The sequence below is a fragment of the Haliaeetus leucocephalus genome, unplaced genomic scaffold, assembly GCF_000737465.1.
Source record: "Haliaeetus leucocephalus isolate CR32 unplaced genomic scaffold, Haliaeetus_leucocephalus-4.0 Scaffold162, whole genome shotgun sequence".
In the NCBI taxonomy this organism is placed as follows: Eukaryota; Metazoa; Chordata; class Aves; order Accipitriformes; family Accipitridae; genus Haliaeetus; species Haliaeetus leucocephalus.
The window spans coordinates 6,550,806-6,563,184 of record NW_010972598.1 but is presented as its reverse complement, the minus strand read 5'-3'; the positions used below and the strand labels follow the sequence as shown (position 1 = coordinate 6,563,184).

Here is a 12,379-nt window from a genome sequence, read left to right as displayed (position 1 = left end):
TGGTGTGTGCAACTCATTTATAAAATGTACTTTATCATCTTGTGGGAAATCTTATGCCTTCATTGGGACCACCTTAACTTAGAGAGATTAAAGCTGTCGCTTTCAAGAGCTTTAGCGTAGTAGAGTTTTGCACTAGAAACTTAATAAGAAAGCTAACAAAGATTTTATAGTATAAGCAGTATTTTTAAGTCAGCCAATTAAATTAATGGTCCTACCTTGAAAGTGGTTCAGAAAATATCTGCCCACTCAACAGTGTGCACTTGTGTCTGTGACTGCCCTTTTGGGTGCTCAGGATTAGTGTGAGCACTTAGTGCACATACATTCTTGGAGCTACATCTGTTTTGCTCAGCTGCTGTAATTTTCCCAATTACATTTTGTAAATCTCTGCTCCAGCTTTGTATGTTAGTAACGGAGAGGCTTTTAAGGCGTCACTGCATGTTTATTGTCAGAAGCATCACTTTTACATTGATATGTCCGATATAACCAAATACTACTCATGGGTTTAATGAAACTTATGAGCAGTTGTGTGCAGGTTGCATAATGCCAGGAGGAGGAGGAGGAGGCGGTGGCCAGGGCAAAGATTATTAGGGATCAAGGAAAGCGATATATTAAGGCTGTCTGCTTTACTCCTTGTGCCTGGAATGGCTACAGAACAGGCTCTGCTCAGACTCTCTGCTGGGCAGCTTCACATTTTTTCTCGTTTAGAAGCCCTGTAATTGCATTGCAGAAAAGCTGCCTGGTATAGCCAACAGCAGCCAAGTAGTTTACAAAGGGTTTCTGAAAACAGCAGTGTATCAGACGATGTGGGACACTTTGCTTCTCTGTATCGCTGCTCATTGTCAGCTATTTTTCAAAAAAAGAAATTGCTGCTTCTCTGTAGTTTGAAGACCTGTTCTAGATCCTTGGAGAGAGCAGCAGTGCAAAAAACGCAAGTTAGTGCTATTTGCAGTTATCATTTGTAAGCATTGGTACAGGAAGTCGCTGCTTTATTTGATGTCATTTCAAGGTTGTTAAAAAATAGCTTGCAGTGCTGAATATTCCTCTTTCTCGTTGCTATTGCAATTTGATTACTTCTAACCTTCAGTATATACCTTTGAGCTCTGCTTTGCTTTTTTTTTTTAAATAATCTGAAGGACTGATGTCTTAGCAGCCATTTGTTCTACTGGAGGGAAGAGAAGTGTTTGTCATTTTCCTTTGACAGTGGTAACATTGGCCTTTTTTTAACACTTTTGTTGTTGTTGTTGTTGCTTTTCAAAGCTCTTATGCTTGTACTCTGCTCTCCCTTTCATCTCTTTTAGTAGCCAGATTCTATGGCCGCGTTTGGGAGCAAATTCCTTTTTTTTTTGGCTGTGCTGCAGTGCTGTGGTTTTGTTCCATAAAGAAGTTTTGAGCACAAATATCTTCTGCATTAAATAATTGTGTTTGTTGAAGTACAAAATATATTTTATCATCTGGCTGAGGGCTGACTTTCTGTAAGTGCCTGGGTTCTTGCTAATTTGTATAGCCTGACTAGCCAACATGTTGAGCTGGAGAAAAGATAATTAGCAATATTAAGACTAGTGTGAAATTTTGCAGAGTCCTTTTGGAAAAAAAATTCTGAAGGGGTTAGAGTCATTCAGAGAAATCTTTGACTGTCTTTCCTTTGTGACCTTAAATTAAAAAGCCGAAGTGGGTTACTCATTTAATATAATTTTTTGGTTGCAATTCAGGGGCTAAGCCACTCAGTTTAATACTGAGTAATTGAAAGTTCAGCAGAACAGCCAATGTGGGAGAACTTAAACCAGCTACTGTATATTTTAGAAGCCTTGATGTTGCTGAATGGCTGTGACATATGTCTGATGGTCTATGGACCATCCCTATTAGCCATAAGGTATCTTGTTAAGCCAAAAACTGAAACGCGATTTCACTTGTCTTATAGTTTGTCTGCTCAGACAAAAAAAAAGTTTGAACTGTTCCTCCTTTTCGCAATATAGGCATTAGGTGTTGTCAGTTATTGTCAAGGAGCTTAGTCCCTGCATAAAGCCTGATTGTTCTCTGTTGTTTGGCTTGGATAGCTATATAAATGGCTCATTCTGGGTCTTTTTGTTTTATCTAACAGTGTTAAAATAAATCTTACTTTCAGGAAAAACTTGTGGCAATTCGAATAACAAGTTTGAACTCTTTTGGTGCCTATGCACATGTCGAGTCTGGTTGCCTTGTTAGCTTGCGTAATGGTTTCCAGATGATCTCTTGTGACTGCTGACAATCCACAGAAGGCAAGCTGGACACATGGCTCTCCTTGATGTTCAGGCTTTGCTTTGAGGGGAGAAATGAGAAAAAAGAAAATGTTTTTTTTTGGGGGGTGGGGGTGCTGAACAGATGGTCAGCAGAGGATTGAAGTAATAGGTTGTGAACAGGCAGAGGAGCAAACCAGGTAAGAGGAAATGTGAAGAAAACGTAAGCAGCTTGCTCTCTCTCCCTCCACCTTCCCCTTCATTTCTCCCCAGTTGCTCGGTGAACAATGGAAGGGAAATAGGAATGGAAAGTGAAAGGAAACTTTCTTCATGGTTTTTGGAAAGGATATGATGCTTTCAATGCTAAGGTACATTGATAAATTATTGTGCAATGTTCTACACAAACAGTGACTTGGGTGGCTGCAGAGAAGCTAGCAAAACAGGAGGGTCCCATCCATGTGATGGGATGGGAGAGTAAAACTCAGCCTGTGCCTTGCCTGTAGGAAAATTCAGGAGCCTCCATCCCCGGAGGATGTTCTCGGTGCGGATCTCCAGCACCTCTCCAGAAGCGGTGCTAGGCAGTCACTCTGGAGCTAAAAAATTGTGGGTGGTTCCACATCATAACTCATTTTAAATAAAGTAAATCCTGTCTGTAATGAAGAAAATCTTTCTGGGGGAAGTTGGCTTATTTATCTCAGCAGTGTAAAGCAGGAAGAGAGTTTAAGTTCAGATTTCCCTGCAGTGAGAATGTTGCCATCCAGTACCGAGCGTGTGAAGAAGTAGGAATGGTTTTCTCCAGGTCTGCAGCCAATTTAAAGCTCCATTTGGTGTACCCCAAACATTTGTAGCTTTTGAATCCTTTGTGGAAAAGTAACCAAAGCCTGTGATAGGGGGTCTGCACCTGGTCTGTGGTTAGAACAGAGTTGGTACAGAGTTGGTATGTACAGCAGGGAAGTTTAAGTTGGAAGGCCTGGAGGCTGGACAGGTGGGTGGTCTTGCACTAATCACTTTATAACCCTCCCTACACTTTATATAGCCTCTTAAAGTATCAAGGCAGGTCTGTTGTCATGTAACTTCAGTGCTCTGGTTGCTGCTGGGACAACATTTCGCCTACCGCCCCTTTAATTTAGAAGCAGTACCCTTGCTTTGATACCGCATAATAAAACAATTTGTAAATTTTCAGCTGATTTTTTTTAAAAGGTAGAGTATTTACTGAAAGTATTCAGAAAGTAATTTGCCTCCTTCCCCCTGCTGTCTCCCGCATGTAGAACAGGAGGAACCACTGTGTGTCAGGCTTGCCAGATTTTACAGAAATCTGAAAGAAGCTTAGAAGCCCTGTGAAAGTATGGTAATTCTCTTCAATTTAGGCAATTTAATCATCACAGAACTTGAAGGGACACCTGTCTCTTTGGATGAAAAGTACCACGTACAATGAAGAAGGTTCAGGAGATAAATTCTGGGAATGTCTGGTTTTCAAATGTACCTTTTTAGGCAGGGTGGTTCCCCCCTCCTTGCCTCCTTTTCTGCTCTGCAAAGCTTTTATGCCATGCCTAGAGAGACAGAATTGTAAGTTGTTATAGGCAGAGCTGCTGGTACCTCCTAGAATTTCTCTTTATAAGATCCAGTTTTCTGGTTTTTATTTCTTTGTCAAACTTCTGTTCATGCTGGGATTTTCAAGACCTTGTATCTGCCCTGACATCTAACTTGAGGGCAGGATGTGGCTTCTCTGTTAAAATAGCTATTTTCTGTATACTATAGATGTTTAGCTGTAATTTTTTACATCAAAGGCAAGGTATCACTTGACTCATTGCAGGCTCAAATTCATTGTTGTATCAAGGCCTACAAATTAAGCCAGCTGTAAATATGTTGAGAGCCTTGTAGGCAGAGACACAAGCAGATGGAGCACGTTCTTTGCCTGCTTCTGCTATGTGTAAAACAGTGCCATCTTGCCAAATGAGCTGGTTCTTCGTCTTCTGGGTCTCTCCTAAGGAGAGGAAGCTGGTTGTCTTGGGTGTTGCAGTACCCACCCGCTCCCAGCATGTCTAGAGGTTAGTCTGTATGCTTCCTCCTGTTCAGGATGTACCCACAGGTTTGAAAGCTAACAGTAGACCTTCTGCATCAACAACCCCAAAGGGAACTTCCTGAGGAAGGTGAGTTGTTCGCTCTCTGCTTTTTCTCTTTTCCTGTTTCAGTGCAGCATAAGTGGGAAAATGCTATGCTGTCCTATGTTCTGCCAATTTTGTATTTCTTTATTGCTCTTCATATATGTTTATTGCTTCCCATATTTTTACAAAGGTTGAGGGTATGAAGTGGCAGTATACGATAAGATTTTTAAATGTAAGAGTGAGCAAAGTATTTTAAGGTGGCAGTGCTCAAGCTAGAACCTTTAATTGTTTGTTTCTATATATCAGAAGGGTTGCCCTACAGTATCCAAGCAGTTGACCGTCTAGTGCTGGAGGTGCGATGGAAGCTGATGGTGGAAATCTTCATATGGACAAGATGCAACATACTGTATCCATCTGAGAGCTGTGAAAGCAGTGCAATGGCATTTGACAATAGACCCTCGAAAGGCCCCTGTCCTCTTGTGGGATGGGATTATAAAATCAACGTTACCAAATCACCCAGCAGTCGCTGCAGGTTCTCTTCCATCCAGAGGGATTGAGGCTGTCCAGCAGCCCTGCGTAGTGCAGCCCTGCTGCGTTCACACAACTCGGTCCCAGCAGAACTGCTGTGCTTGAACTACCCGCTGGTGGCATATGTCACCGCAGAGCACAGCTTTCGTTTGTGTGGTGGGACACTATCCTATTCTCCAGGCCAGCTGTTTTCAGAAGGAGGAAAAAACCTTGTGGCTGAGTTACGGAATCATCTCTAATCAGGCAGAGATAGTATCTTCAGCTCCATTGAGTAAGATTGGGTTATGTCTTTCAATGTGTGGCTTTAGTGTCATAGATGTTCAGTACCAATTTCTGTCTTGCCAGTTCACCTTTATGTAGTCTTCCTAGTCACAGACTAGCCAATACATTTAGACGTCTCCTAAATTTTGGCCACCTTATTGCTGGTGGCAGTAATTTCCTCAGACTAATTTTGTGCTGTTCTGCAATGATATTTAGAGGATTAGCACATTCCTTAGAACAAACCACAACTGCTGGAAGAAACAGGTAGGAGTAACTACGTATCTCAGTATTTACTTGGTTACTGGAAGACAGTCAGTGAACCAGCATAGAATTTGGTTGATTGACTTAACCCAGAATGTTAGCTTTTTCGGAGGATTTGCATGTCTTCATCAAGGCACCTGTTTTCCTCTCTTTAATGCTGGCCTTTTCTGTTCTTTCTACTTGAGTTCACTGGGAATAACGCACTGGAGAGAGGCTGCTGTTCTTTACGCAGAGCTTGTTCTTTGGGATTTTCCCCTGTCTGTCTGCAAGATGCAAAATTCCTTACCGTTCTGTAATCCAATATCTTGTAACTGGGGCTTGATACATCATCCTGACATGTAGCTGAGCAGCTGAGATGTCATCTCTGAAGTTTGACTGGCTTTTCAAGTTAACCTTTAAATATATTGAAGCCATTCTGCATTTTTTTCAGACCCCAACTTCACACATTAATGCAGCACATCTTCCACAACAGAAAAGATCAGATATTTTCAACTAATCATGTTCTGCTTTTGCTTTTCTCATTGCATTAATAATAATTTCTACATTTAAAAAATAGAATAGTGACAAGACAAGCAACCTGTCAACCTTGTTCACACTGAATTCTGCCCGCAGAGTTTACCCCAGGTGGATCAATGCATGTCCATGCAGTTACTTCTATTTTTATATCTTTCTTAAGAGCCAGATCTCATCCTAGATCCTTAAGTTGGGCAAAAATCTCATTGAAGCTAGTGGGAGTTTTGCTCTACCTGATGAATAAAGTATTTGAGAAGGAATGTAATGCTTGTGGATTGGAAAGGCTAATTGTGTAGGCTTCAGGTTTTTCGTGCAGGCAGGTAATGTCTGGCAGTTCTTTTCATGCTGGGTCTAGATCTGCTAGCAGCCATTGTGGCTGTTCCAACCTTTAATCTGGTGCAAAAATGTGTGTCACTATTCACCCCCACTCTCCCTGCACACTGCCCCCCCCCCAAAAAAAAACCCCAACAAACCAAACCAAAAAAAAAACCAACCCAGGGGAAAAAAAAAAAAGCCTTTTAGAATGGAAGGCAAAAAATTAGCTTTGGACTTTGTATTTCTGAGACTCAAGGTGTGGATCAGTTGTCTGGTAGAGAGCTACAGACCTATAGGCTAGCACTTAAAAACTGCTGTGATATTGGCTACCAATTTTTTGAGGCACCTAATTAAATTTTAAAGACTTATTCTTCTGAGGTGCCAAGCATCTGCATCTGGAGCTTACAAGTGGACACCGGGTTCAAGGTGTCTCCAGTCAGATACTCAGTTTTAGAAAATTTTTGAAAATATTGATCATAGAATCCAAAGTGTATGCCGTGGTCCATAGGTCTTTGTAAGCTCAATTTGTGAGGACCAAGGCTGAAGGATAAAAATGACGATACGCCTGCATGTGCAGGCTCAAATAATATTTGTAAGTAATAGGAATAGCGTTACCCTAGCGGGGCTGCTTTCAGATGAGAAACAAGATGTGATGTTATTTTAAAAGAACACTATGTAGGTTAATTATTGGGAGATATTTATGCAGCTTCTAAAATGGCAGATCTGCACTCAGTAATGACTAAAAGGCCACTACAGGAGCTCACCACTGCCCCTCAGCTCCACCTCACCAGGACTGATTCCAAGACTGGACTTTGTCTGCTGCTGTAGGGAGGAAAAAAATGTATGATAAAATAAGCGAAAGAAATGCTGAATCACTTTTCTTCAATTAAGGCTTCACAAGAAAAGTCTATTTTTAATCTTAGCAAATACCCTGGTGTCTGATCTTCTGTGAGTATTTATACTTCTTTATTTTAATAACTCCCCTCAAGGCCAATATGAGCTAAGCATGTAAATCCCCTGAGAACTGATGAAAAAAGCAATCCCATTCACTTAAATGTAAAAATAAACCATTTGGCATGTTTATGCAAAAAAGAATCTCATAAATTACTATTACTTTTTTTTTTCCCTCTGTCATCTGGTACTTTCTTAGCTAGATTGAAGGCACGCACAGCTTCCTGTTTGCATTTTTTTCTTTGAAGTGATGGTGAATAGGTTCATTAAATTAGAACAAAAAATCTGCTAATTTGTTGCTTGTCTTCTGTTTCAAATGGGTGATCTAAAAGGCTGAAAGTATTTCTGTGTTTGTTGCAGTGCTGCTTGCAGTTTGTTAGGAGGGAAGTAACCTCTGTTGGATTTCTAAGCGGTGTTTTCCTTCCAGCAAAATCTGCAGGTCACAGCTCTTTCAATTACATGCAGAAGAAGGCAAGGAGACAAAGCTAGTCTGAGGAGCTTTCTTTTTCAGCAGCAAAGTTTGCATTTCTTTTAATGTAGTTAAAACATTTGACAGGAGAGAGTGGGGTTTAGTGATGTGAGGTGATTTCCAAATGAGTGTTAGCTTTTTACTGACCTACTTTTGACTAGTGGTGTATTCTTGTCCCTTACGTTTTGTCATTGAATAATGCTGATATATTAAGCTGTGTGCTTCAAGGGCATTGTAAAATCGCATGTAGGGGCAGGACTGAACTGTGAAAGTGCGAATTACTCTATCAGATCATACCCAATTAAAAAGTGACAAGCACAGCAGGAGAAATTGAAAGCAAGGTTTATCTTTCATGTAACATAAGAAGTCACTATATCGGTTAGAAACAAAGTGAGTGTGAAACAGATTCTCCACCTCTTCTCATCCCTCTCCAAAAATTAATAATATCTGCTGACTTCATTATCCGAAAGAATAAGCCCCCCTGAGTTGTAACAGCTCACGTTGAAGGGTGTTATGACAATGGCAAGAGAAGGGGAAGTACGGCAGCCATACACCTTTAAACTATCTGCTATCAAAGTGTGTGCTGAACCTCAGGTCAGTGCGTTGGGAATTGACGGATAGGGAGTTTGGAAAAAGTGGTGGTAGTTTATATAAGGCTGTAGTGTGTCATTAAAGGAAGACTTGCAGTCTTGCACGCTCTCCGCAGCTCCGCAGGAAGCGTAGGAATAAAAGCATGGTAAGGAAACTGGGAACTTCTCCTAAGCCCTGTAGTTGCTATAAAACTGCTACAAGCTAAGGAAACTTATTTAATCTCCAGTGCCATTGCAAAAATCCTTATATAACCTTTTGCATAACATTCACCAGCACTCTTCTAATGGCGAGATAGGTCTGTGAACGTATAAACAAATGCAGTTGTCTATGTACAATATAATCTTCCAGAATCCTGCTGGCTCAAGATGTTGTGTTGCGGAACCTGTTCTGACAGTGAGACTGGATTAAAGATGTTATGAACAAAATTGTGGTGCTTTCCAGAGTACTAGGGTTGTGGTGGGTTTGGGTTTTTTTGGTTTGGATTTGACTTTTTTTTTGGTGGGTGGTTTGTTTTCTTGGTTTTGGGGAGTTTTTTTGCTAATCCTATAAACAGTCTTATAAAATAAAAATTAAAAAAACCCGAAAAGTAGATCAACTTTGCAAAATGTGTCCTATATTTGCTATTGGGATGCAGACTGCTTCAGTGATGTGTGACTGCTGTATGACCAGGTGAACACCACCTTCTGCAGACAGTCGATGTTCATTGACCCTGATGCTTGCTGCTAATGGTATTACCCAAGTGGTTTCAGTTGGTGAACTCCTGTGTGTGCACATGTGTGTGTGAACACAACTTCAGTTCAGCTGATTTGGTTAATGCTGAGTTTTCAGATTAGGCTTTACTGTGTTACATTCTACTTTGTGAAGGAAAAAAAATAATACAAAAAATAACAGGGGAAGGTGAGAAATACGTGAAGCACTTGATATGTGTAAGCTGTGCTTGGAGGCATTGTATTGTAGGGCAGATAGGGGAAGATGGATGGGTAAATTCACAGGGTACCTGATCCACGTAGTAAGCTTTGCCCATAAAAACAGTGATGCTCTGTAGAATGCATCTTCCTATAAAATATATGTTTGATTGATGTTCAATGAGTTAAGAGTTTAAAAATGACCAACTGATTAACAGTCCTACTAGGCTTGGAGTTGGCATGCAGCTGTTAGGGAGGGGAAAAAAAGAGTTCTCATAATGTGAAAATTATTATTGTCTAAAAACCTTCATTTTCCTGGAGGGAATTTACCTTTTCCCCCATTCATACTCATGATGGAGTACCAGGGGTCATCCAAAATAATGGCTTTATTATTGTGTCTTATGGTAAGTAGTTTATTGGAGTTTCTTCTGAGTGAACAAGTTGTAGGGACTCGTATGCAGGCAATATCTAGGTCCCAAGTTTAAAAACAAACAAAAACCCCCAAAATATCAAACTACCAAAAAAACCCCCAACCCCAAATCTCATAACAATCTTGAGTGGTAATTCTTTTCAGTTTGTGGTGTTTCAGTTCTATCAGAAGACATTTGATACAAGATTCATAATGTTTTAAAAGACTCTTATGTGTGGACTGATTTAGTTAGGCTTGCTTGCTTCTCCTGAAGATAAAGGGGAAGACCTAGCTGTGTGGGTTTTCTTTTGTTTTCTGTGTTTTTTTTTTTTGCTGTATTTTGGGTTTCATTTTGGTTGGGGGTTTTTGGGGGTTTGGGTTTGGTTTTTTTTTTTTTTTTGTCAAGAGGAAACCTCTACAATCTGTGCCTTTGTTACTCTCACTGTTTTTCTGGCACAAGCAAGAGGTTAATGCATTAATTACTAGATATATTAATGTAATACAGATACAATAGACTTTCAAGAAGAAAAGGGAAAAGATACCCACACTGTAATGTGAATGTGGAAAAGATTAATGGATTTCTTGTTTCTACCCGATACATGCAAAATCTGTAGGTAAGAGATGAGTTTTAAAAAAAAAATACAAAACTGTACAGTTATATTATTACCTAAATTTGAATTTTATTTTGCAGTGACCAGTGTAAAAGAAAATGCTGAAAAGTACATGGAGATGCTGGAGGATAAACTACATAGGTAAGGATGATATCATGGAAACCTTTGAAAGCTTAAAAGTGCCTGTTAATGAAGGATTGACGTGCACAAAAGTGTTAGGGAATGTTTTGGAACTTGCATTAGAATAATATAAAAAATAGTTCAGAGTTGGAAATCCTATAAGCGTTACTGTTAAGACTTCTGTTCACGGCTATTTTCAGCAGCTTTGCCACCAGCCTGCCAATGGATGCAGGTAAAAGAAAGAATTAATTGCTACATTCTCTAGGGTATAGGACTGCTCTGGAGCAGTGGTGGTATGGTCAAAGAAAAGGGAGCACGCGTGCGGTTGGTGTGTGCGTTGTTCCCGCTCCGCCTGTGGCGGTGTGAGATCTTGAACAGCCAGAAGCCCTGAAGTATTGGGGATGTGACAGCTGGTTGAAAATCACCCCTCTGTTCCTATGCAAAACCCAACTCTGAGCAGAGCCAGGGGATCCCTTACCAGAATTCTAGGCATCTTTAACAAGTAATGACTGTTTATATAACAGTTTTAAAAGAATGCCATTTTGGGGGGTTGTGGAAAGCAAATAGAAACCAAGACAACAATGGAGATATTTTAAGAACTGAATCCTAATGCAGAATATACTTCTTTTTGTGTCTTTTTTTTTTTTTTTAAACTAAATGCTAGCATTGTATTTCCTTCTCTTGCTCTGTGAAGGGGGCTCTAGATCACCCTCAAGTTTTAGGCTGTTCCTTGAAATATGATTAGTAATTGTTGCTCCGTTGTTGTATTGGAATCTTCTGTTATAGTGGACTTTACCTTGCACAAGTATATTTGTACTGGAAAAAGATTTCATAGGAAGTAATTGGAGTTTGTGTCTTAATAAAATGCAACACACCAAATTAGTGCCACTTCCTTTTCTATTATTGAGCAGGTATAATTAATGAACTTGTTGCCCTTATTTTTTGCTGTATTGATAAGGAGAAGGTTCTAGATCTTTAGATTTGCTCACTCGTACTTTTGAATACAGAAGCCTTTAATTTGCATAACTTAAATTTAAAAATAATTTCAAGAGCTGAGTGAAAAATGATGGAAACAGGCCTCAAAGATCAAGCTGTGTGTCTGTGTCCTGCCTAACCCCCCCCCTTAATAACATTTATACTACATATACTCCAATCTCTAAGTGTAAGACAAGTCTTAAGAACTTTCTGTGGGTTGTCTTTTTGAAAACCATAATCTTTATTAAAAATAAAATATAAAGTATAACAACATGTATTGATGCTTCTAGGCTGTATGGATTTAACTCACATATCAGGCTCCCAGAAAGAAGTAAATTTCTCTTTAACAATTAAATAATTGGAAAATCTCTATAGACTTTTTTCTCCTTCTGAGAATTTATCAGATAGAATTTGCAGTTGCGGCTTGTTTTAATTTATTTATGCCTTTTTGTATAATTTTTGGGTTGTCTCCCTGGACTTCTCTGCATCAGTATCTTAAATTGCAACACATTTTTATGTGTCTTGATATGTGTTGTTAATGAGCTTGCAGTATGCTTTTTTCCCCTCTTCCTTCTATTTGTGGGAGAAATTTCCATGCTGAACTGCTGGTATTCATCCTGATTCTGTGGGAAGCATCATTCCAGGGGAGGGATTAAAAGTTAAACCCTCTTTTTGGCACTGCTTTATATTTTAGAAGCATTTTTTTATGAATAGTAGTTGACCATTTCAAATTTTCCTTAGCAGATTTACGAGTTATCGAATATTATATTATAAATTTGTTGCTTTTGTATGCAAGGATTGCCTTCCTCAGTACCACATAGACCTGGGCCTGTTTCAGTCTAGCTTCTCTATTGCAACCAGGCTACAGGCTTCAAAGTTTTGCTCTTGAGGTAAGTGTTCTTCCCAGCCTATGCTGAGGACACAAATTCATGCAGTCCAAGTATATCGCTGCAGCCGTACTGGTGCATTTAACGTGCACTTCAGAGCTTGCCATCAGCCCCTCTGTCTCTCACAGACTGTGGTGGTGTTGCCAAGCTTCTAGAATTTCCCTTCCTGCCCTTAAGAATTAAAACAAACAAAAAACCCCAAACAACCCCCACCAACAAACTCCCAAAACCAACCAACCAACCAATTCCCCCCCCCCCCCAAAAC

At 39.9% G+C, this 12,379-nt stretch overlaps 1 protein-coding gene across 1 annotated transcript in view; it reads left to right on the top strand.

Moving 5' to 3' along the window:
- The window catches only part of DISC1 (disrupted in schizophrenia 1), a 186,129-nt gene that overhangs the window by 128,313 nt on the left and 45,437 nt on the right, over nucleotides 1-12,379 (top strand). Inside the window, 1 exon segment of the mRNA XM_010562955.1 lies at nucleotides 10,213-10,273. Coding sequence (XP_010561257.1) covers nucleotides 10,213-10,273 — 61 coding nt within the window.